Below are 26,940 nucleotides of genomic sequence, written 5' to 3' on the forward strand. Positions count from 1 at the left end.
CAAAATGATAAGTCAGACATCCTTTTCTATTGACAGCTGCGCTCCTTTTCAATGGCATCGTCTATTGATATGCATGTTCTTCTTTCATATAATTTTACACATGCACAATCAGTATTTCAACTCTTGCAGACATTGGAAAGGAAGTTGACTCACAGGCCAACTCTCTGGCTCAATCACAGGCCGACGCACAGGCGATGTAATTGTGAGTAGCATTTTTGCACAAGTGAAAATTGAAAATACACGTTTTTGGTATGTGGCTATGTTATTTAGTGTTTGTTTTGTCTCTAACAATATAAAATACAAAGTCAGGAGGTGACACTTTATACACAGTGTAAGTTGGATTCTACAAAGTGTCGCCTTTTTCTTGATTTTGTTCACACAAATCCAACCCACACCATATAGTCTCATAAAAAATGGCCAGAGTGGTGCTATGCCGATTCCGATTACGAATCCATTCATTTTTCAAAAGTATATCGTAGCGTTGTCATTTAAGTAGATTGTAATAAATACGTTGTTCATATACGCACTCTTCATTCTCATCTTTCTTCCTAACTCTTACTCGGACAAGCAAATCCCCTATGCCATCCATATTGGTACACTCTATCCATACACCACATCCTCCCTTCCGTGGATGTTCCACGGGTTTCGGCAAGTCTATATAATAATAGCGTAAGGACTCGACTTTGTTATCCCTTTTACGCTGCACCCAGTGACCCGATGCCCACGGCACTAATGGATTTACGATCTACGAACCACGCTCTTTGTTTATCACCTACAGCCATACTCGAAAAATCTGAATTAGCCGACGTTGGGGCCCAAAAGCATCCGATTAACTGCCGATACGACGCCATCTTACGACGCCATCGTATTGGCGTCTGCTGGGCGAAGGCGAAGCAAGCCATCCGCTGATTGGACAGGCGAAGGCGAAAGCAAGCCGTCCACTGAGTTGACAATCCAGAGCATGCATTTGTGCCGGTGTCGGCGATCGTTGTTCATATACGCACTCTTCATTCTCATCTTTCTTCCTAACTCTTACTCGGACAAGCAAATCCCCTATGCCATCCATAATGGTACACTCTATCTATACACCACATCCTCCCTTCCGTGGATGTTCCACGGGTTTCAGCTAGTTATTACTATTACGAAAACGATACGACTGAAACGATACACTACTGTATTAAGAAACCTGGGCTTAATTTGCCCGAAGCAGTCCGAAGGGTAGGCATAAAGCCTATACGTACCGTTTTGTTGCAAGAGACGTAACGCCGATGCTTTCAATACTTGATGATCATTTTAACAATCGGTTTGTATGTGTTTTACACTGAATGAAAAACGTAAAGGTAGAGCATGGCGATTGTGATATCTGACAGGTTCGACGATATGTTCGGCTTGAACGAATTGGAATCAAAATGCCGGAGTGTGGAGAGTCAGCCGCAGCACCGCCGTAATGACATCAGATGTAATCACATCACCCTGTCATGTGACCAAATCCTCAGCTCTGATTGGTATACGTTTGAGGGGACATACATACATACATACATCCATACAGGCGGACAAACACTGTTCTAGACGGCTTTGCCCTATGGGCTTCGCCGTAAAAATATAAATGACAATACAACAGAAAAACAATAAACAAGACAACTAAACTTGATTGTAATCACCACAAGATCATCACCACTAACAGGCCCTATTATTTCAACATCCAAAAGTCTGTCGACTTGTCCCACTCCCTTATGGCGTTGAAGTGTGCCCCCTATCATTACACCTTATGGTCTCTCCAAATTTCAACTTCTTATCTTTTTGTCACCGAAGTAAGAGCCCGTTCCCCTTTAACCCATTAGTCCTCTCCCCTTGCTGTGGTTTATCAGTGTGTTCTTGTCCAATGTTGTTCAGCTCCTTCATGAGCCTTATCTGTATAAAAAATAAAGGAATAGATAAATATCGACAAATAAAACAGAGTCCAACCTGGTTGCATAGTCGGCAAGCCTCTCCCGCAAGGCGCAGCACAGCATGGTGCATTCGCAGGTATTCCGGTTCAGCCTCTCCCCGGACCTCATTTCCAATCACTGGGCTGCTGCACACAGCTCGCGTTGTACTCACTTAGAAGACAGGTCCTACACTGGCCCTTATAGCCCAATAACATTTCAGCAAAAGTGTGATTCCATGAGTGATTGAGTACATTTTTGTACTCATTCACAAAGTGACATCATGAGGAAGTCTACATGCAAATTTTGATGGATGCAAGTCTGCAAATGTGTTCATCGTACCGTGCATGAGTGAAGATCTGCAAACGATCCGGCTGTACACGAACAATGAGCCAAAAGTCTGGCAGAAGAGGAGTTTCTTCATCCAATGTTGTCCTGTCAGGTTTCTCAAAATTCTTGGCCGCACTTCCATGTAGCATCTCATGTTTTGTCTGTTCAGCAATGCTCGGCATTTCATCAATGTCATGCCTCTCCATCACTTTTGTAATCTCCATTCCAATATCACTTTCCATGACCCCTTTCTCTGAACCGATAATTTCCTTTTCCACATCTATCAGTTTTTCGTCCTTGCATTCTGCCAAAATGTCATCTTTGCAGATTGTCTCCACTCCTTTTACTGCTGCTCCATCTAAACTCCTCATTGACTCAGTTTCCAGGTTATCAGTGTTGTTCCTTGACACACTGATCACTGCAACACTCGTCAATCCCTTTACCCTTTCTTGGATTTCTTGTTCCTGTATATCAATAGTCTGCAAATTCCTATGAACGTCCAATGTGTCTTGCTCCCCTTTGGGCGATGAAAAAGCCTTTGATGAGTTTTGAAGAATGCAAGAAGGGAAGATAGAAACTTGAGGAGAGTGTTGTGAGTTGGGTGAAGGACAAGTTGATTTGTCCAAGCAAAGATAGTAGAGATCACCCTCCTTGCAAAGGCAGTAGCCTGGCTCCAAAGCAATTCGTTCAAAAGCCTGCATGGCATTTGTGCAAGGAAAGGTAAAGAGAAAATTGGAGGCAAACAATGTTATAAAGAGCGGTTAATTAGGAATATTACGAGTCAAAAGTATAGGAAAGAAGAGGAAATATTGCACCACTGCACAAATTGTTGCACCACTGCACTGCACAGTACTGCATTGCACCACTGCACAAACACAACACCAAACAACACCACACCACTGCACCACTGCACAAATATTGCACCACATCCTCCCTCCAGGTCTTTAAAACAGCTGTTCACCACCATCTCATATCTTCCCACATCCAAAACCTTGATCTTTTCTAGCACCACTAATTTTCACCCCAGATACACTTTTTTGAAATTCCAACTTCTTTCCTGGAAGTCCTTGCAGTGTCCTTATGTTTTATACCTCTCCCACCTCCACCCAAGCCCTCTCCCTCCCACAGTTCTCTCGATGTCCTTGCTCTCAAATGTTGTGCTTGTGTCCGTCCTTCCCCCTCTCTCCCCATCTTGTTTACCGCTCCCCTTATTTTGTGTTTTGTGTGTCGGTTTGAATTTTTGTGTGATGAATGTTAGCTCTTTCACGAGCTTCGATCTTGTATATAGAAAAAAAAAAAAAAAAAACCCCAAAAATTGGAAACAATGCAGCAGAATGCAGGCCGGGTGAATAATTGACCTCCTGCATCCTTATTACCCTTATTCTTGCAAATTTGATCCTTCAATGAAAAATGAATACGACAAAAAAAGACAATTAAGTAAAGACAACAATGGCAGCTTAAGGAAAAGCAATGAATCCTCATAAAATTCAATTGGTTAAAGCATTACTTAAACTAGCAGGCACACCCGGCTCAGCCTACCTTCAGTGGTCAATGTGCTGTGGCACACGGCATACACCAAAATCATAATTTTAAGAATGTTCTATTATATTATGAAGATATATATATATACAGTATATATATATATATATATATATATATATATATATATATATATATATATATATATATATATATACATACACACATGTGTGCGTGCGTACACACACACACACACACACACACACACACACACACACACACACACACACACACACACACACACACACACACACACACACACACACACACACACACACACACACACACACACACACACACCTTCTGGGTCCCACAACACACCCTGGCAGGACAGATCGTGATCGGCTTTTTTAGAGCGTGACGCTTTCCCTTTGCTCGTATTGTGACTGGAAGTCCTCAACTGGCATGACCCGCAAACAAGAGGTGTTTCCGCATACAATATTACCCTGACTATCGTGTCTATAAATTACATACGCTGCCTCCTAAACATGACGTGTACCAAAACTACTTACTTTAACAGGTCTCTGATACATGGCAATCTAACTTACTTGAAACACACAAACCATGTTACACTTAGCACAGTCTAGATATGGATTTCCCCTCCCTCACCCCCTTCCACTTCAAAGTAATAATACATTGGCACCGATGGCACATGATGCTGGGAATCCAGCGTTAAACTCCTTTATATCTCAAACCACCCTATTTCAGCCCACTGCAGGACAAATACCTCCCTTAAGTGAAGCTTGCTACCCGAGAGTTGGCGAGAATGAGCAGCCATGAGAATAAAACTCACATCAGTTAATGGGAAAATTAACTCGATCCAACAGCCAACTCTAATAATACAATATATTTGACCATTGTCTAATGATGTCCTTGTAATTAAAGCAAAAGTACACAATAATGTCTCCTAATGTCTTTATCAACAACAAACAACAACATGCATTTTAAGGCCATTTTCCCTGCCAGAGCGGGGGTTAGCCTTGCGGTCCCCATGACAATCTTCTCCATTTTGCCCTATTTTCTGCATCCCCCCTTGTTAACCCCCTTGCCCGCATTTCTTCTTCCACCATCTTTAGCCAAGTCTTTCTCTGTCTTCCCCGTCCTCTACTTCCTTCTACATTCATTTCCATCACTCTTCTCAACCAGTCACTTTCATCCTTCCTCAACACATGACCAAACCATTTCAACCTGTTTTGCTTCACAGCATCAATCACAGGCTCTTTCCCATCATCTTTCGCAATTCATCATTTGTCTTCCTCTCTCTCAACGACACTCCACACATCCACCGAACCATTTGCATTTCCACCCTTTCCAGCCTTCGTTGCTGCTCTACGCACATTACCCATGTCTCGCTCCCATAAATCATAACAGTTCTCACACATGCAGCATACACCTTTCCCTTCAGCTTCAACAACACTCCCCTCCTCATCAGCACGCCACTCAGTTCCCGAAACTTCTTCCATGCACATCTCACTCGAGCAACCGTTGCCGAGTCTGATCCACCTTCTCCATTCAGCACGTCTCCGAGGTAGCAAAATGTTTTCACACCTTCCAGCTTCATGCCTTCTCTAAGATCCAATTCAACATTTCCTCCATCTGTAGCTCCCTCTGTGCACCCCTTACATTTGAATGTAGCTGCCACACTGGTTAATGACCCTCTCAGACCACTACATTTTTGATGAACCCACTCAGCGCACATTGTACATTGAATGGAGTTCACTCCGACACCCTTCCTGCATACAGCACACGGCCACTTCCCAGTTCTTTCCACCTCACCACATGCTTTACCACTTGCCATTACCTTCGTCTTTCCGATATTCACCTTCAGACCTTTTGTCTCCATACATTCCTTCCACTTGTTCATCTTTTCCTTCAGTCCATCCATACTTTCCGCAATCAACACCAGATCATCTGCATACAACAACTCCTACGGTAAAACCTCCTTTACGTTCTGAGCCAGCACCTCCATCCCAGCTACAAATAGTAGTGGACTTAATACCGACCCCTGATGCACTCCCACCTTCACCTCAAACTCAACACTGTTCCCGTCCTTCATCCTTACAGCTGTGCGCGCTCTTTTGTACATTGCCATCACGACTCTGATCAACCATTCCTCCACTCCTAACTTCCTCAAAGCCCATGTCACTACTTCGCGTGGAACCCTATCAAATGCTTTCTCCAGATCAACAAACCCAAGAAACAACTTCTTCCTCTTCTCCATGTACTTCCCTGCAACTGCCTTACAATAAAAAGTGCGTCTGTCATTCCTCTTCCTGGCATAAATCCAAACTGCATTTCGTCAATCTTCACTTTCTTCCTTATCCTCCTCTCCAACACCCTTTCCAATACCTTCATTCCATGCTCCAATAACGTTATCGCTCGATACGAGCCACAGTCTAGAGGGTCACCTTTCCCCTTGTATAGAGGGACGAGGGAACTCAGTTCCCAATCCACTGGAATGCGGCCTTCTTTCACCACCAGATTACATATCTGTCATTCTCTTCACACCCCAACTTCCTGCTGCCTTCAACATATCTCCCACAACTCCCGTCGGCCCTCCCGCTTTTCTACTCTTCATTGCTTTTATCGCTTCCTTAACTTCCTTCTCAGTTATCTTCTCTGCCAGTCCTAAAACTGGGTTACTCACTATGTTGCCATCCCATTCATTCTCTGCACTCAACAGCGTTTTCATATATCTCTGCCATCTTGCTTTAATTCCATCTGGGTCCACAACGATTTGTCCCACTTCATCCTTCAAGCAACTCACCCCCATCACATCACACCTCTCTTTCGCTATCTGCTTTGCAATCCTGAATACCGCTCTCTGACCCTCTTCCGAATCCAAGCGTTGTCCTTGTATTTTCCGACATGCCTCCTGCACCTTTGCTACCTCTTTCTTTGCAGCCTACTTGGCTGCCTTATAACTTTCATGCTCTGCTTTTCTGCCCCCGTCCCCTTCGCCTTCTGCCACTCCTTGAGCTTCTTCCTCTTCTCGTCAATCCTCTTTCCAACTTCATCATCCCACCACCATGTTTCCGAGTCCCTTGGTGGTCCTTTTGTCCATCCACATACCTCACCAACGGCTCCCAACAGAATATCTTTCATTGACATCCAACCACTTTCAAGCTCAACCACATCATCATCTACCCTACTCAGCCTCTCTTTTAATGCCTCCCTTACTGTCGCCTCTTTCAACCTCCACACCTTGATTGTCGGTTCGTACTTCATCCGCCGAGCTCTCCTCGCACCTTTCACCCTTATGTCGCAGACAACCAAGTGGTGCTGTGAAACAGCCTCCTTCCCCGGGATCACCTTTGTGTCCCGGAGGTGCCCCCTATCTCGCCTACGCACCATCAGGTCGTCAACGGTTGTCGTCGACCCACCTGACCTGTATGTAAGTTGTAACAAGCTTATTATGCTCTTTCTGGATAATAATTATCTGCATGTGATTTCTGCATGTCAAATTTATATTGCAAATGTCAATGTTTTTTCAATGTCAAATTGAAAATAAAAATAAAATTCAATGTCAAATTCATGTCTAATTTATAAATTTATCTTTGCTCCCGCCAGGGAGTAATGCATTCGATCGTGTCCGTGTATGTGTGTGTGTGTGTGTGTGTTCGCGTGTTTGTGAACAAGATATCTGGAAAAGTTCTGAACGGATTTGGATGAAAGTTGGTGGGATGATTGCCCTTGGGATAAGGAAGAATTGATTAGTTTTTGGTGAAGCTCAGGATATTATTCCGGATCCAGGAATTTTTTGAAGGATTGTTTACCATTGGAAGATAGGGCTCATTTTTTTTAAACATTATCTTCTATATATTCTATATTTAACATTGTGATCTGAAAATAGTTTTCATATTTGTTGTAAATGTAGTTTAAACTCATGGTTATGCATTAGAGCGGTGTATTTTGTTAGCAGCGTCGTCTTCAAGGTTCTTTTTTTTTTCTAATAAAGACATATTCTGTCATTTTAAAACCACCAAAGTGTGTATTCGGTTTCCCCTTTTCATAAAATGTATCGTTTGATACGTATAATGCTTTAAAACTGTTTTTTTTCTTTTTTCTTTTTTACTTCAGAAGAGATATCAACATTTACCTCAGCGAATGTCAATCGCGGTGTCAGTATTTGATGAACTTATAAAGACTTAGGTGAGTTATAAGTGTGACAAGCATGTGCACGGGATTCTTCCCAGAAGAATGAGTGGTCGCATTAGATTGTACGACTTAAAATGAGCGAGTTTTGTTTTGACGTTTGGGCCGGTTTTACATGTTGTATCCCTAAGGAATGAAACGAACGTTTTTCCTGGCTTACAATTTTATTTGAAGTCACACATGCCTCAAAATACACTCACTTATATAGAATTGAACGCTGAATCAAAAAATGTAAGTGAAATCGCCTTGTTTTTTTTTAACATTATCTTCTATATAATCTAAATATATATCTGTGCAGTGTCTGTCTTGTGTTGTCTTGTCTTGTGTTGTCACTGAACTACTCCCTCAAACTTTTGTGAAATCGTACTATTCCAACTTGACCCATGGCGGGAGTATGCGCTCTACTGAGTGGCGTTCTAGTTATATTCTGCAAATCATAATTTCAAACAGTCTTTATCCTGCATGTGATTTCTGTATTAACTTCTCCATGAATCTTCAACCATTGTAAAAGAAAAAATAATAAAAACAACAACCAATGCTAATCGATCACCTTGCATTTGAATTGACTACACAGTCTACATTACGTTAACTGTCGAAAAATATCTTGGGCAAAATAAGCTACAGATCGGAGAGCAGCAAGTACATGGAAGGACAGGCAATGGTCAGAAAAGGGGAAGGATAGGCAATGGTCAGAAAAGGAGACACACCTTAAGGAAGGGAGGCAGAGACTGCTCTGCACCAAAGACAAACTGTAGTGGAAGAATCTCGGCCAAACAGGCACCCCGTCCAGCCCAGCATCCTGCATGTCTTACTGCAGCTTGAAGGTTGGCTGCTGTGATAGGCTGAGAGCGCAGCGCAGATACCATCTCATCTTGCAGCAGCCACTTCACCTGTTTAAGCATATCAAAAGTATCACCATACATTGAGAACTTGGGATTGCGTGCATTAAACAAATCTGCAAGCAAACTAGGAAAGGCCTTTGTATTCGTTCTCACAATCTTACTATAATTCACCAAATGTCCGTCCGTCCGTCTGTCTGTCTGTCTGTCCGTTTGAAGGTACCGCAAAAACGGCTGAACCGATCGCAACAATATTTTGTGTGGGTAATCCTGGGATCTCCTGGAGTAAAATAGGCTATATCGTTTTTCCAATTTCAGCTTTGGCCTCCAGCATTTTCAGGTTTGGACTCCCGCATTACTTTATTTTCCCGGGTGCCGCACAAACGGCTGCACCGATCGCCGCACGGTTGCACTGCATGGCTGTGCTGCACAGCTGCATCGATCGGACTCGGTGACCTCAGACAAAGACCTTTTATAAGGACATGGGTTGAATCCTTGCTTGAGAGAATGCCAACCCCCTCCCCGCCAGCACGGTCGTCTCTCCAACTCACAATCCCACGAGATATGTGGAAAGGACGACCCAAAACGAATTATCTTCTTTTTGATTCATATATAAACATCATTAAAAGTAAATAATGACCTCGGCCAAAGTTCAAACGACGTGAGTTTAATCTCTACATGAGAGAATTCCACATAGCTATTTGGGCGGTGCATACGCTAACAGATCGCTGTCTCCATCTATCTTGCCAAGGCCGTAACAGCTGTATCGTTTAATCTCTACATGAGAGAATTCCACATAGCTATTTGGGCGGTGAATACGCTAACAGATCGCTGTCTCCATCGATCTTGCCAAGGCCGTAACAGCCGTAACGTTTAATCTCTACATGAGAGAATTCCACAAAGCTATTTGGGCGGTGAATACGCGAACAGATCGCTGTCTCCATCGATCTTGCCAAGGCCGTAACAGCTGTATCGTTTAACCTCTACATGAGAGAATTCCACATAGCTATTTGGGCGGTGAATACGCTAACAGATCGCTGTCTCCATCGATCTTGCCAAGGCCGTAACACCTATCAGCTCAAAGTCCTTTTAACTGTTGACTTGGTAGGTTTTACAATGAAGGAAACATAAACAATGTTGTTGAAAGTTTATTTTGTGATTAATTTGTGATTGGAGGTATGTTGTTTGGAATGAAAAAAGAGAAATCGAGTTCAAGTAAATGACGACATGCCGTGATGGTTTCTACCTTCTAAACGTGAACTTCGCGGATCACCATATGCAGATTCGCTAAGGACCCACGATCGATGTTTCTATACATGAACGTACCCGTTTGTTTGAGAACGGGTACGTTTTTCATGGAAGTCCTTCACAAACTCATCAACAACTCATCCAAACTCTCTCTTCCTCATATGTGGCGACTTCAACTGTCAACATGCCAGCTGGTTGGGTGTGGGTTCCTCTCTCACCAGCCATGGCACCTCAGCAAAGGACTTCTGCGACTCATTGGGCCTGACACAATCTGTCAATTTCCCGACCCGGATCTCAGTCAATGGAGTATCTTCTCTTCTAGACTTGGTTATGACAAACTTCCCTGCAAATGTCTGCTGCTCTTCCTTCTTCTGCTCCAATCGGATCTTCTGATCATGTGCTTGTTAAAGCGGACATCTCTCTGGCCATTCTCAGAGAGCCTCCTCAGCGCCGACGAGTCTGCAATTTCACTCAGGCTGACTGGCATGGTCTGCAAGCAGCCATCAATCATCTGGACTGGTCTCCCATCTCTACTGCCTCTGACATCAATTCTTCCTGGGAATTCTTACAAAGTAAACTGCACTCTCTCATGCACAGATTTATCCCATCTCGTCTTCAGTTGTCGTACCCTTCCTCCCGTCCATGGTACACTGAATCTTGTGGTGAGGAAGTTGCCCTGAAACAACTTGCCTTTGCCTCTTGGAAGGCAAATCCAACTGAAGGCAATCTCAGTTCCTTCCACCAAGCTTGGAACAAGTGTGTGTCTACCCTCAGGAGTGCCAGGAAGCACTATCTCTCCACACTCAAGATTGAACTCTCAAACCTGTCTCCTTCCTCCAAATCCTGGTGGCGTCTGGTCAAATCCGTTTCTGGTGTTTGTTCCTCCTTCATCCACTCCCTTACCTCAAATGGCTACACAGTTGACTCCGCACGTGACAAAGCCGATTGCCTCAACTCTGTGTTTGCCTCCAAATCTTGTGTCCCAAACCCATCTCTCTCTGTTCCCACCTTTCCCAGTCGAACCCAACTGCTCCTGGACTCTGTGTCCTTCTCTCCTGACAAGGTGGAGAAGTTTTTGTCAAACCTCGACTCTAATTCTGCAACTGGACCAGACGGCATCAGCCCACGGGTCCTAGAATCCTCCTCTGCCGCTCTATCGCACCCTCTCTCTGTTCTTTTCACCCTCTCTTTTGCTCAAGGTCATCTGCCAGCATCTTGGAAATCAGCAAACATTACCGCTTTACACAAAAATGTGCAAAAACAGATCCTTGCAACTACAGACCAATCAGCCTGCTCCCAATTATCAGCAAAGTCATGGAATCCATCATTGCTTCGGATATCAAATCCTTCCTCTTCTCCAATGGCTTGATCTCTGATCATCAATTTGGATTCACACCAGGTCATTCTACTCTGGACATGTTGCTTCTGCTGTCTCAACAATGGATGGAGGTCCTCAATGCCAAACAGGAAATCAGAGCTGTCTCCCTTGACATATCACGTGCCTTCGATACGGTCTGGCACACAGCTCTGCTCACCAAACTCTCCTCCTATGGTATCCATGGAAATCTCCACTCATGGCTTGCGGACTTCCTCTCTGGTCGTAGGCAACGTGTGGCCCTGAATGGATTTCTCTCATCTCCCCTTCCTGTTCTGGCTGGAGTTCCCCAAGGTAGTGTTCTGGGCCCTGTGCTATTTCTGGTCTTCATCAATGATCTCTCCGACTCTCTGGAAAATCCTCTCTATCTCTTTGCTGATGACTCCACTATCTTTTCCTCATCTGCTCCATTCGTCATCCCTCAGATCGGCAGTCTGGAGGCTCCTCACTCTCTGCAGACCTGGACAAAATCACAGACTGGTCAAGCAAGTGGACCATGTCTTTCAATCCTGACAAATCCCACACTCTTACTATGTCTCTCCGAAAAGACTGTCTGGAAAACCCTCCCATCTACTTTCTCAACAATCCTCTCCAATAAGTTCTGTCGCTCAAGCTTTTGGGTCTCACTATCTGCCATGATCTTTCTTGGGAAAACCACATTTCCAAGCTGGCCTCCAAAGCCAGTCGCCGACTGGGCATCCTCCGTCATGCGAAGTCCTTCCTTGGCACACCTGAGCTCCTCACCACATACAAGGCATTCATCCGCAGCTCAATGGAATACTGTTCCCCCCTCTGGGCCGGTGCTCCTGCCTCACACCTAGCTCGGCTTCACGCTGTTGAAACCAAAGCTTTCAGAATCATTGGAATCTCCTGCGATGAAGCTAACTCCGAGGGCCTTTCACTCACTCACCACAGGCAGGTTGGTGGTCTTTCTGTCTTCTACCGACTCCTCCCCGGCCTTGCTCCCCCAGCTCTCTCTCTGTGCTCTGTCCCCCTAATATTCCTCGAGGTCACACAAGATCTGCCAGCAACCCTCTTATGGTTAAACAGCCAAAATCTAGGCTCTCTGCTCACCTTCACTCTTTCATTCCCCTTTTCTCCTGCCTCTGGAACAAACTCCCCCACTCCCTTCCATCCCACTCCTCCGTCCAGGTCTTTAAAACAGCTGTTCACCACCATCTCTTATCTTCCCCCATCCAAAACCTTGATCTTTTCTACCCCCGCTAATTTTCACCCCAGATATACTTTTTTTTTTTAAATTCCAACTTCTTTCCTGGAATTCCTTGCAGTGTTGATATGTTTGAAACCTCTACCACCCCTCCCTCCAAGCCCTCCCCCTCCCACATTTCTCTCGGTGTCTTGCTCTCAAATGTTGTGTTTGTGTCCTTCCCCCTCTCTCCCCATCTTGTGTTCCGCTCCCCTTATTTTGTGTTTTATGTGTCGGTTGACTTTTTGTGTGATTAATGTTAGCTCTTTCACGAGCCTCGATCTTGTATTAAAAAAAAAAAAAAAAAAAAAAAAAAAAACGCTGTCCATGTCTGACGTGCGACTGAGGGTGCTACAGGAATGTGGAATTTATTGATTTCAAGCTTTAGCATTCGCCGTGTCTGCATTGCCTGTTTGCTTCCGGCCTTCCACCCGTGCGTAGCACGGGTATCTCACTAGTGTCAAATAATTTGACGGATGTGAAAGATGTATGGTTCATACTTTTTATTGGATCTGGCTTGTGGGGATGTCCATCTATTGTCATTCTCTATAATAGCTTGATCTCCATCTTACCACCGGCATCATTCCAGCATATCACCAAATATTTTTTTTAATCATGTTAAATTCTGTTTGTGTGGCCATTGTCATCGACCCCAGTTAGCCACTTCAAAAGTAACACAAGTGAATCGATGCATGCTTTAATATTGTTGTCCCATTATTGCTTCTGATGCTGGTCTACTTAAAATTTGTATACCCACCAATTCAAATTCAGTCATTTTAAATATTAATTTAAGCTCTAATGTAGAGCAAGCTCACGAATTTTAAAAGCACACATTTGAATAAACCGTGATAAGGTTGGAGCTGTTGATTTAACTGCACATCATCAGTGCTCACCATTGCAAGTGGAAAGGCCATACAGGAAGTACGCAAGACAGAGCTCGGTGTACAACAGACTACATGTAGTGTTTTGCCATTACCAACAATCGATCTTGATTAGAAGAACAAGAACCACCTTTAGAGGCCACTTTTCCCTGCAGAGCAGGGGTTGGCCTGAATCGATCTTGATAATCATGGACAAATTGTTAACAGTGGAGACATAAAAGAGTGAAAGACAGGATCACCTGGCTCACAGTATCCAAGACAGCCTGCCGATGTTCTTCTGTAAGTTTGTCCAGTGACCCTGGCACGGCATCCTCCAGCCTACCCAAGCAGAAAAGCAAAGGTATATATTTCTTTTTAATCCACATAATCTACAAGCATTGTAATTTTTTATGTTCTACTTAAAATTATTTCAGATTATTTCATTCAGATATCTATATAAATATATATCTGTGCAGTGTCTGTGTTGTGTTGTCTTGTCACTGAACTACTCCCTCAAACTTTAGTGAAATCGTACCAAACTTCTGGTATGCACCCATCTCCCGTCGGTATGTCCTAAGGCATTTTTTGGAAAATTGTTCCAATTTATTATTTTTGTTTGGGGAATTTTTTTGGGAAATTTTTTTTTTTCAACTTAAGTTTTCAACTTAAATCGTTCATAAAATGTGATATCACGTATATTACAAATACATTTGTGCATTATGATTGTGTGAATTATGATTGGTGTAAACCATGACAAAACAGCAACTCGGGTACAGTCATTTATCGATACAGTCACGTGAAAAAGTAAGTACACCCCATGTAAAGTTTTGACTTTTTCCACATATTTCAACATACAACTATTTGATCTTCATTTCAACAATATTGATAGATAAAGGTGATATAATACAACAAATATCATGAAACATTTACATTTTGTAGTCCATTGTATAATTTAAATAAACATAAATGCAAATTTCGCATGTGGAAAAAGTAAGTAGTACACCCTTGGCTCTAATAGGTGGTATTGCCCCCTTTGGCAGAAACAACCTCAAGTTGGCGATTCTTATAACTGTATACCAGTCTCTGACATCGACTGGGAGAAATTTTTGCCCACTCCTCCATGCAGAATTATTTCAGCTGTGTGATGTTTGAGGGGTTTCTTGCATGCACAGCTAGTTTAAAATCCCCCCACAACATCTCGATGGGATTTAGATCCGGGCTTTGACTTGGCCATTCCAGAACCCTCCATTTCTTTCTTTTCAGCCATTCCTTGGTGGATTTACTGGAATGTTTAGGGTCATTGTCATGTTGCAAGGTCCACCTTCGGTTGAGCTTCAACTTTCCGACAGGTGGCCTCACATTATCCTCAAGCACCCTCTGGTACAATGAAGAATTCATAGTGGATTCTATGATGGTGAGCTGCCCAGACCGTGATGCAGCAAAGCTGCCCCAAACCATAATATTTCCACCACCATGCTTTACAGTTGGTATCAGGTTCTTGTGGTCAAATGCTGTCTTTGGTTTTCGCCAAACATGTCTTCTGGTGCTGTGGCGAAATATCTCCACCTTTGACTCATCTGTCCAGAGCACATTGTTCCAGAATTGCTGGTCTTTGCCTTGGTTCATTGGCAAACCTTAGTCTTGCCCTAATGTTCTTTCTGGACAGCAAAGGTTTCCTCCTGGCACACCTCCCATGTAGATCAAATTTGTGCAGCCTCTTTCTAATCGCAGACTCGTGCAATTTGACATCAACAGTGGCAAGAGCTACCAGTAGGTCCCATGATGACATTCTGGGGTTCTTAGAGACTTCCTTCAGAATCTTGCGGTCTGCTCTCGGGCTGAACTTGCTGGGGCGGCCTGGCCTGAACAGGTTGGCAGTTGTTTGGAATCTTCTCCACTTGTAGATGATCTTCCGGACAGTCGAATGATTGATTTCAAATTGTTTGGAGATCTTTTTAAATCCCTTCCCAGACTCGTAGGTATCTATAACCTTCTTTCTGAAGGCCTCAGAGAGCTCTTTTGATCTCGGCATGGTGACGCTGCACACTTCAACAACAAAGAGCAAACCAAACGAAATGTCTGAGGTTTGAATAAGACAGGTTCCTCCAAGACCCTCTCTAACGATGTTCTCATCATTTGCACCTGAGCTGGTGCACCTGATTCTAATTTTAGGTATTTGAAGTAGTGATAAACGTAGGGGTGTACTTACTTTTTCCACATGTGAAATTTGCAATGATGTTTATTTAAATTATACAATGGACTACAAAATGTAAATGTTTTATGATATTTGTTATATTATATCACCTTTATCTCTCAATATTGTTGAAATGAAGATCAAATAGCTGTATGTTGAAAAAGTCAAAACTTTACATGGGGTGTACTTACTTTTTCACGTGACTGTATATCTACATATCTGGGCAGTGTCTGTTGTCACTGAACTACTCCCTGAAACTTTTGTTTCCGTGGTTGTGAAGTGTTTTTAATAACGTGGTGGTGGTTTTGAATCACGTGGTGGTGAGGTATTTTGAATTATGTGGTGGTGAGGTGTTTTTAAATGACGTGGTGGTGAGGTGTTTTTAAATGATGTGGTGGTGAGGTATTTTGAATTACGTGATGGTGAGGTGTTTTGAATTACTTGATGGTGAGGTGTTTTTAATTATGTGGTGGTGAGGTGTTTTGAATTAGTTGGTGATGAGGTATTTTGAATTATTTGGTGGTGAGGTATTTTGATTATTTGGTGGTGAGGTGTTTTGAATTATTTGGTGATGAGGTATTTTGAATTACTTGATGGTGAGGTGTTTTTAATTATTTGGTGGTGAGGTGTTTTGAATTAGTTGGTGATGAGGTATTTTGAATTATTTGGTGGTGAGGTGTTTTGAATAATTTGGTGATGAGTTATTTTGAATTATTTGGTGGTGAGGTGTTTTGAATTAGTTGGTGATGAGGTATTTTGAATTATTTGGTGATGAGGTATTTTGAATTATTTGGTGATGAGGTATTTTGAATTATTTGGTGGTGAGGTGTTTTGAATTAGTTGGTGATGAGGTATTTTGAATTATTTGGTGGTGAGGTGTTTTGAATTAGTTGGTGATGAGGTATTTTGAATTATTTGGTGGTGAGGTGTTTTGAATTATTTGGTGATGAGGTATTTTGAATTATTTGGTGGTGAGGTGTTTTGAATTAGTTGGTGATGAGGTATTTTGAATTATTTGGTGGTGAGGTGTTTTGAATTAGTTGGTGATGAGGTATTTTGAATTATTTGGTGGTGAGGTGTTTTGAATTACATGGTGGTGAGGTGTTTTGAATTACGTGGTGGTGAGGTGTTTTGAATTATTTGGTGATGAGGTATTTAGAATTATTTGGTGGTGAGATGTTTTGAATTAGTTGGTGATGAGGTATTTTGAATTATTTGGTGGTGAGGTGTTTTGAATTAGTTGGTGATGAGGTATTTTGAATTATTTGGTGGTGAGGTGTTTTGAATTAGTTGGTGATGAGGTGTTTTGAATTAGTTGGTGGTGAGGTATTTTGAATTAGTTGGTGATGAGGTATTTTGAATTATTTGGTGGTGAGGTGTTTTGAATTACGTGGTGGTGAGGTGTTTTGAATTACGTGGTGGTGAGGTGTAATCGTCCCAAACTTCCAGTATGCACCTAACCCTCCCGTATGTATGTGCTGAGGGGTTCTTTTTTGAATTTTTATATATTTTTTCAACCTGAATCTTCAACCTAAATTGCCTATAAAAATGTAATATCACAAACACTACAAATACATTTGTGCAAAATAATTGTTTGTATTATGATTGGTGTAAATCATGACAACACAGCAACTCAGGTACAGTCATTAGCCTCAGCTAAAATAAGCCCGCTCCCCGGTAACGATGCGTGGTTAGGCGAGCGTAGCGAGCCGAGCCAAGCTAGTATATTATATGACCACTGCAGCTGCAATAATTATTGGCATGACCGAAATAAGCTAACAACCAAATTTGCCTAATCATACCACATCAGTTATTCACAATGAGATCCGAAGCTGCAATTATGCATTTTTTTCACAAATCCTACCCTCCTGGCCTTTAAAGCTTCTTACCTGGACTCCACACTCAGAAGGTTGTTTTCTGCTGGTTGGACAGAGCCTTGTAGAACAGGTGAGCGACTCAGAGAAATACTACCCTCGGATGTGTAACTGCACAAACAGAAGCATCACAAGGAAGCATTAACGATTGGTACAACGTGGTAATTTTGGATCTGTTACTGACCAAACTATTCAAAATAGCTTTAGTGAGTGACCACCTCCATTTTACACTGCAGATGTGATACATGATTAGTACTTCATTTTTAATAACTCCAGCATATAGCAATTTCAATACTGACAAGACCAGTTTGAGCTGTTTCGCATTCCCATCTCAAGCCGTGGGTTACGACTTTGGGACTCAGGTGCTTGGGACTCAGGTGCTTGGGACTCAAGCTCAAATCAAATACATTGCCCATTGTCAACCAATGTCCTTCTAATTCATGTAAAGAATACTGATGTCCTGTAATCCTTTGTCCTGAATGTCATTTATGTACAAGCTCCGTAACAAGCTTTGCATCACAGATCTCAATGAATGAAAAAGTGTCAAAATAGGTAAATGGGTAAAATGGCATTAACTCTCGTGATTTAAAAAAAAACAAAAAAACACCTTTAGAGGCCATTTTTCCCCGCAAGCGGGGGTTGGCCTTTTTCGGGGACCGTGGTTGTTGTTGTTTTTTTTTTTGGTCCCCTTTTTGAAGCAATGTTTTACGGCCGAATGCCCTTCCTGCCGCCAACCCTTTTTGTCGCCTTTTTACGACAAACAGGGAATTACCAGTGAACTGGTACTCAATTTGCCGACCTCGGAAGGATGACAGGCTGAGTCAACCCCCCTGGCGTTAATTCAGCGATCGACCGGGATTCGAACCCAGGATCCTAGGATCCTAAGCTGGCACCCTAGCCGCTAGCCCAACACCAGGCTTGATGTTGCAGACAACACCTAGCTAGATCTCGTGATAGCAGATTAATTTTCGAAAATTACAATCTGATAACGCAATTGTTCTTCCAAATGAGCCTGCAAGCTTAAACACATACAAAGCTAGTAGTTCAAGGTGGTAGGCTCTTTGCAGGTACACATGGTGGTACCGTCACATGTTTTTTTGGAGCCTTTAGTGGAACAAGGGTTTTGTAGCAATCACTTTGGGCAGGCTGCCGGATGGAGTTTGTGCCGTAGGAGTGGGTGTCTCCATTGGCTTGCCACCAGAAAACTAGAGGCTTGAACCTGGGTGGAGCACACTGGGAGGCAGCCTCATCATCTGGCACATGACCTTGGTCCCCCTCTCTGCCAGTTCACAACTGGAGCCACACCAAACACGGGAATTCTGGGAGGACCTTCCGAGGCCACTAGTTTGCACTGTTAGTCCCACCTGAAATGCTCCTGGTCTGTCTGCAAAATTCCCCGAAGTCCCTTGCCCCCTCTTTATTTTACTGTGGGCCAATTATCTGCGGCACCCCCATGCTGATTATATTTTTCCATCTTCTTTCCTTGCTTTTCCACCGAGGGAGGTTTTGGACTCAATCTAACCCTTGTAATGTTAATTTATAAATTAATAAAAACACTTCAGAAGCCCAGAAGTGGCTGTGTGGATTGAATGGAGAGGGAGGAGGTAGGGATAAATAAACAAACAACCAAGAACATGTCATGCCGAGCATGATAGTTGCAAAATTCACCCCTCCCCAAAAGAAAAAGTTGCCATGGATACATCAAATTGTCCATTTCATAAAGATTATAATTGACGATCGTAATCAAAGCTCCGGTCAATCGGATTATCATTGATGATTTTTTAGATAAAAATTGATTATCATTGATGATTTTTTAGATAAAAATTGATATTAGAAGTTTGACCTTGAGTTGACCTTTGACCTCAAAAATAGTTGGTTGCCCAATTAAGTGATACACGCTGTAATTGCTGTTTAATTATTTCCAAGTTAATAGGATGAAAAGTTATGATTTTTCAGATGAAAATTGATTTTAGAAGTTTGACCTTGAGTTGACCTTTGACCTTAAAAATAGTTGGTTTCCAAATTAAATGAGGGATTGTGCAATTGCTATTTAATTTTCAAGTCAATCGGATTAAAATTGATGATTTTGGAAGTTTGACCTTGACTTGACCTTTAAACTTTTGACCTCAAAATAGTTGGTATCCCTATTTGGTGACTCAATATGCAAATGCTGTTCAATTTTCAAGTCAATCAGATGAAAAATGGAAATTTTAGAAATTTGATCTCAAGATGGCCTTTGACCTCAAATTCAACAGGCTTCTTCATTATGACCAACTCTACCATTTGGTGAGGTTTCGTGAAGATCGGTCTAAAATTGTGACCTGTAGGTGATTGACAGACAAACAGACAATAACACACAAGACCAACTAATATACTTGAAAAATCTTTGATTTTGCAAGTAAGAAATATTTCTGATGCATGTACAGCAATGTCTGCAACATTATATGCAGAGGCTGAAGCAATGTGCTTAAATATTCTGCCATTTTTGCACATGTGCTTTTTGGCATTTGCACTTATATAAAGCAAAAGCCATATTAACAGAAGTCTGGCAGATCTGGAATATCGTTTTAATGAGTGATGTGAAAAGCTATGTTACAGATAATATCAGGAGGTCTTCAATTTTTGTTTTTCTCTACCACCGAAAGTAGACGGAGGTTATGTTTTCACCCATGTTTGTTTGTCTGTCTGAGCAGAGTATCTCAAAAAGTTATGGACACATGCAGACGAAACGTGGTGGACATGTCGGGTGTGTGAAAAGGACACAATGATTCGATTTTGGTGAAGATCTGGGTATGAGAATTTTAAGTGATTTTTCATAATTGGGAGATAGGGCAAAAGGCGATATATAGCATGATATTTCAAAATGTTGTGGACAAGTAATGACAAAACTTGGTGGATGAGTTGAGTACATGACAAGAACAAGCTGATTCGATTTTGGTTCAGGTATGGATGCAGATACGGCCTATTAGTGGAATGCAAAACATAAACTGTTCAGCCTGGTGGAGGTATGCGCTCTATGAGTGTCATTCTAGTTACCCTCGCCTGAGGAGAGGGTATTTCATTTGAGTCCATTTGTTTGTCTGTCTGTCTGTCTGTCTGTCCGCACAGAATAAATATGATTTTCTCTGCAACCCTTGGTCCGATTGACAGGAAATTTTCACCATAGGTGCAACTCAACCTGTAGAATTTTTCAATGATAATTATGACGTCACAGGTCACGTGGTTCGCCCGCCATTTGGAAAAAACAAAAAACTTTGCACCTCTATCTCCGAAAGCGCTGAATAGAAAAAATTGAGACATGGCTCATTGTAAAGAACTCTCCATGGGGAATAAAATATGTTAATGATGATGTTATAGGTGCCTCCATTGAATGAATGAATGAATGATCGTTTTAAGGCCATTTTCCCCGCTAGAGCGGGGGTTAGCCTTGCGGGCCCCATGACAATCATGGTTCCCAGTATGAGGCAATGTTTTATGGCCGGATGCCCTTCCTGATGCCAACCCTTGGTCACGCTCTTACGATGCGCAGGGATACGGTGTACCACTGTACCTATTCTAAATCGGGGTACACACCGTGATCATTCAGCCCAGCAAGCTGGTACTCAATTTGCTGACCTCGGAAGGATGACAGGCTGAGTCAACCCCCCTGGCGTTAATTCAGCGATCGACCGGGATTCGAACCCAGGATCCCAGTATCCTAAGCCGGCACCCTACAAGCTAAGCCAACACCAGGGGCCAACCAACTCTTCAGCTAAGCCAACACCATTATGACGTCATCATTCGACAAGTACAAAACTTCATCCTATCAAGATGAAATTTCTTGAGTGTCATGCAGGCATAAATTGGTGCAGAAAAAAAGGATGACGTCATCGGTCACGTGGTTCGGTCGCCATCTTGTAAAAACCGAAAACATTTGCACCTCTATCTCTGTAAGTGCTGCATAGAAAAATTTGAGACATGGCTCATTGTAAAGAACTCTCCATGTGGAATAACATGTTAGTGATGATGTCATAGGTGCACATTTGTTGCTATGATATTGTGGAGAAGAGAGAAGAGATTGTGGAGAAGAGATTGTGGAGAAGAGATTGTGGAGAAGAGATTGTGGAGAAGAGATTGTGGAGAAGCGATTGCGGAGAAGAGATTGCAGAGAAGAGATTGCGGAGAAGAGATTGCAGAGAAGAGAGCTGAAGAGAAAAAGAGAAGAGTGGAGAGAGACGAGAAGAGAGGAGAGAGAAGAGAAGAGAGACCGAAGGGAAGAGAGGAGAGAGAGAGAGAAGATAGGAGAAGAGGGGAGAGAGAGGATAAGAGAGGAGAGAGAAAAGAGCGAAGGGAAGAGAGGAGAGAGAGAAGAGAGAGAAGAGAGAGAGAGAGAGACAGGAAATTAAAAGAGAGGGGAGACGAGAGAGCAGACACAATCATGTAAACAATCAAAATAGGGAATGAATGAAGAAACATAATATGTGGGACAATATTAAAGAACGAGACAATAATAAATAGATAAATAATACTATTTCGCACCGTTGGTGAGAAATATTGGTTGGAGCCAAGTCAACTTCGAGCGGCAGCGTTAATACAATGATGTCCAAGCTCACAACCAGATCACGAAGATAAACTCGGTCATCAGACGGCAACTCCAAGCATTTCAAGACCTGGCCTGTTTAACAGGGTAATGTTGGATTGAAAGAGAAATAACAATCAAAAATGCCCTTGGATACTTTAGAGTACTTTTTTATTACATTTATAGGAGTTGAAACACCAAGCTAATTTAAAGTAAATTCAGACTACTCAAAAGTAATGTGGAACTTTTAAATAGAGAATAATTTTCCATTGCTCTTATACATAATTGCTCAAGTTTCGCAAAAGCAATTCAGAAGCAAATGTAAGCTTGGCCATTTTTAGTATGTAACATGCAGAAGACCCCCTTCCGAGCACTCCAAGAATAAATCAACATGACAAGCAAACCCTTCTAAAAGAGGGCACAAGCCCGAATGCATATTTGTGCACAAAAGGAACAAAAGCTCCACAAGGTTACAGACCTAGGCATGTAGGCAGGGTGCGCACAGGCATGCAACCATGGCATGACCGGTGCTTTACCGAGCACGTCAGGTGCACAAAAAGCGGAGGCTTTTCGGCACTGTTCCTCTCGCTCTTGGCTTCGGAGCCCTCCGATCCACTCAGGGACTCATCTCCATCACCAAACCCATCATCTTCATCATATTCCTGCTCTTCGTCTTCATCTTCCACCTCTTCACATTCATCATCTTCTGGAAGTTCACCATCTTTGCTGCCCGATCGCCCCATCCCCCATGTCGCACCAGGGTCATCGGCATCGGTGCCTTCACGATCTGAGCGATCTCGATAAACTACAACAAGGTCTGGGTCGCTCTCGCTCACCATACAGGTATCTGGAAGGGGAAACATTAGTTGTGATACAAGAACGATACAGAGCCATGTGGTCATAGATAATAGAGATAGCATCGAGGGTTTGTGCACATGATCTGCAATCTAATTAAGAATTATTTGGTAGTCGATATTCTTTGATTCTTCATTGCTCGGATATAGTTGAGCTGCATGAGAGTTTCCATACCTTCCTCACGGTTTCCTTCCACCTCGGAGCTGTCCATGTCTTCACTGGCTTTTCTCACCTCTGTCTGCTCTGTCTCAATTTCCTGAATGGGGGGAAAAATAAACAGGACTGGAAAGAGTTTGGAGGGTGGGGCAACAAATAAACTTCAACTTTAAATTTTGAAATAATAATTTTTAAAAACTTCACCTGTACTTTTGGAGATTATTGCAAACTTTACTGTGTTTTTGCAATAAGTTTAAATCCTACATTTAGTTTGCAATGTTACAATCAAGCAGAATTCATTAAGCAATTGTATTTCCTTGGTAAACCACTTAAATCCACAATAAGATAGTTATAGAAAACAGCTTTACAGGCTTTGAAGAAACATGCTCATGCTCACGTCTGGACGTCTCGACTCTGGGCAGTAGAAATAGTAGTCTGGATTTGAAGGTACTGGCTTGAAGTACCTGCCTCCGATGTCAATAAACAGTTTCTGTTCATCAAAGAAAATTCCATCATTGTCCATTCTCCCCGAGAACAACAAAACTAGCAAATTGGTACAACTGTAATTATGTGTTCCTCTTTTATTCAAGCACAGTATGGTCATTCACACTGTGTTTGAGCAAGTAACAATTACGCTATGTTAAAGAATACAAGACGATGTCAAGTACAAGTTTAATTGGCTATTTTCCTCGTTTTTCCTTCCTTCATTCATAGATAAGTTGAATTGGAGTACAAGATGAACATAGATCAACTAGGGTAGTTAGCAAAACTGTCATTCAGTCAGAATAGAAGTGTTAATTACCCCCGCCACCAAAGATGGATGGTGGTTATGTTTTCATCCCTGTCTGTCTGTGAACAAGATATCTCAAAAAGTTGTGGATAGATTCGGACGAAATTTGGCGGAGAGGTTGGGTATGTGAAAAGGATGAAATGATTAGATTTTGTGAAGATCTGAATATGGATTCGGATATGAGAATTATTTAATTTTTAAGTGATTCTTCACCATTGAGAGATCGGGCGAAAAGTGATATGTAACACGATATTAAAAAAAGTTGTGGACGAGTTATGACTAAACTTGGTGGATGATTTGGTTCGGTGACAAGAACAAGCAGATGAGATTTTGGTTCAAGTCCGAATCCAGAACCGGCCTATCAGTGGGATACAAACCAAACTGTTCAGCCTGGCGGAGGTATGCGCTCAACCAGATGCTGTTTTAGTTCCTCCCACAACATGCACAATGCATCGCACAACACATCACTGCATATGGTACGTCCAGGGTCATGAAATATTAATGAGCTGTTTTGTGCATATTATTTGAAATATTTTGTGGGATGACCTTTCAAATAAATAAGGAATATATATATAGTTTTTCAACATGTTTGTTGTCATACCGAGGTACAGTATTTAAAACAAGCTACGATAATCATTATCAGTACTGGCTCATAGCACATTACATTTTGTCACAGTTCACGACTCCGTAAGCATGAACACATGACACATATTTATTGTAATAAAAGCACATTTAATCCATGAAAGAGCTCAATCACTGAGTACTGTTTCAATACTTCTTCAGCAACAGCTTCTGCTGTCTCAACAATGGATTGAGGCCCTCAACACCAAACAGGAAATCAGAGCCGTCTCCCTTGACATATCTCGTGCCTTCGATACGGTCTGGCACCCCGCTCTGCTCACCAAACTCTCCTCGTATGGTATCCATGGAAACCTCCACGCATGGCTTGTGGACTTCTTCTCCGGTCGCAGGCAATGTGTATCCCTGAATGGAATTGTCTTATCTCCCCTTCCTGTTCAGGCTGGAGTTCCTCAAGGCAGAGTTCTGGGCCATGTGCTTTTTTGGGTGTACATCAATGATCTTTCCGACTCTCTGGAAAATCCTCTCTATCTCTTTGCTGATGACTCCTCTCTCTCTGCCGCTCCATATCCCAACCCTCAGATCGGCAGGCAGCAGCCTCTTCACACTTTGCAGACCTGGACAATATCACAAACTGGTCAAACAAGTGGAACATGTTTTTCAATCCTGACAAACCTCACACTCTCACTATGTCTCTCCAAAAAGACCATCTGGACAACCCTCCCCTGTACTTTCTCAACAATCCTCTTAAAGAAGTTCTGTCACTCAAGCTTTTGGGTTTCACTATCAGCCATGATCTTTCCTGGGAAAACCACATTTCCAAGCTGGCCTCCAAAGCCAGTCGCCGACTGGGCATCCTCCGTCATGCGAAGTCCTTCCTTGGCACACCTGAGCTCCTTACCACATACAAAGCTTTCATCCGCAGCTCAATGGAATACTGCTATCCCCAATGGGCTGGTGCTCCTGCCTCACACCTAGCTCGGCTTCACGCTGTACAAACCAAAGATTTCAGAATCATTGGAATCTCCCGTGATGAAGCCGATTCTGAGGGCCTTTCACTCTCTCACCGCAAGCAGGTTGGTCGTCTTTTTGTCTTCTACAGACTCCTCTCTGGCCTAGCTCCCCCAGCCCTGTCTGTGCTCTGCCCCCCAAATATTCCTTCCGGTCGCACAAGATCTGCCAGCAACCTTCTTCTGGTGAAACTGCCAAAATCAAGACTCTCTGCTCACCTTCACTCTTTCATTCCTCTTTTCTCCTGCCTTTGCAACAAACACCCTCTCCAAACTCCCTCACTCTCTTCAATCCCTCTGCTCCCTCCTGGTCTTTAATACAGCTGTTCACCACCATCTCTTATCTTCCCCCATTCAAAACCTTGATCTTTTCTACCCCCGTTAATACACCCCAAATCCACTTCTTTAAATCTCCGACTTCATTCCTGAAATTTCTAGAAGTGTCAATTTTTTTGTACCGTGAACCCCTTCCCCCCCCCCCCCCGCCCCCCCAGCCTTCTCCCTTCCACAGATCTCCCAATGTCCCTGTTCTCTACTGTTGTGCTTGTGTGCTTCCTTGTCTCTCCCCATCTTGTCTCCCCCTCCCCTTTATTATGTTTTTGTGTTTTATGTGATAATGTGTGTTTAATGTGCTAACGCTTACACAACCCTCGATCTTGTATACAAAAAAAACAAACAAACAAAAAAACACGTTTGATCTGGTCACAGTTCATTACATTACACCACATAATCACTCGACATCCGAGAAACTGTCAAATTCCTAGTCTTCCGTATTGGAATCTAAGATGGTGGCACGCTCAGGGGTCAGGCCAGGTGGGCTGTTCTCATCATCCTTGGTCTCCACGTCATCGTATTTTATCTGCGCAGCCATATTCCCAACATTTTCCTTAACGAACTTAACAACTTCCAACTTAAATGCTGTCATGAACGACTTGCTTGACTTTACGGGAGTTGAGAGACCTGAATTATGGCGTGTAATCCAGGTGTTGATTCGCAGGCATGCTCGTCATCAAGCACGGACAATGGCATCTCCAGCTTTAATTCCTGCGCAGCATTTGATCCCGAGGGTGCAAATGAGGACGGTGAAGACACGGAATGCCGTTCTACCTCCTCTTCCCTCAAACTGTTGGAAACATATTCGGGCCACACAAGTGAACAAATACACCAGCTGTTGAAATAATTTGTTGCAAAGAATCAATAGTGTGAGATGATTAAAACAATCGTTTGAGGACCAAATGAAGGTTGATGCAAGGAAAAAATGGAAATAAAACAGCAATTATCTTGAGAAACATGGAAGACAATGTACAGTACTTTTTGTACTTTAAATATCCTCCAATAGAATGCTTTGCTTGAGAAGCCACCAGATGACACTTTATATTTGGGATGGGAACCAGATAAGTCAGTACAAAGGTGAGTACGCTACCTCGGAGCTATTCTATCAACCCC

At 42.6% G+C, this 26,940-nt stretch overlaps 1 protein-coding gene across 7 annotated transcripts in view; it reads right to left on the reverse strand.

Moving 5' to 3' along the window:
• Positions 1-26,940, reverse strand: part of SZT2 (SZT2 subunit of KICSTOR complex) — a 283,208-nt gene that overhangs the window by 101,299 nt on the left and 154,969 nt on the right. For 5 of the 7 annotated variants that reach the window (XR_013622459.1, XM_078772210.1, XM_078772206.1 and 2 more), the window contains 10 exons: positions 26,455-26,617; positions 23,513-23,605; positions 23,134-23,215; positions 22,583-22,951; positions 22,065-22,200; positions 17,562-17,657; positions 13,739-13,817; positions 8,657-8,839; positions 2,268-2,950; positions 1,966-2,074 (listed from right to left, as the gene is read on the reverse strand). Coding sequence is in view for 6 of the 7 variants with exons in the window: in XM_078772210.1 (XP_078628336.1) it covers positions 1,966-2,074; positions 2,268-2,950; positions 8,657-8,839; positions 13,739-13,817; positions 17,562-17,657; positions 22,065-22,200; positions 22,583-22,951; positions 23,134-23,215; positions 23,513-23,605; positions 26,455-26,617 (1,993 nt within the window). In the remaining variant the exon portion in view is untranslated. The remainder of the gene's footprint in view (positions 1-1,965; positions 2,075-2,267; positions 2,951-8,656; positions 8,840-13,738; positions 13,818-17,561; positions 17,658-22,064; positions 22,201-22,582; positions 22,952-23,133; positions 23,216-23,512; positions 23,606-26,454; positions 26,618-26,940) is intronic. The other 2 variants (XM_078772202.1, XM_078772217.1) reach the window with 1 other exon arrangement.

This window comes from Myxine glutinosa, chromosome 1 (assembly GCF_964187855.1).
Source record: "Myxine glutinosa chromosome 1, kmMyxGlut1.1, whole genome shotgun sequence".
Classification (NCBI taxonomy): Eukaryota; Metazoa; Chordata; class Myxini; order Myxiniformes; family Myxinidae; genus Myxine; species Myxine glutinosa.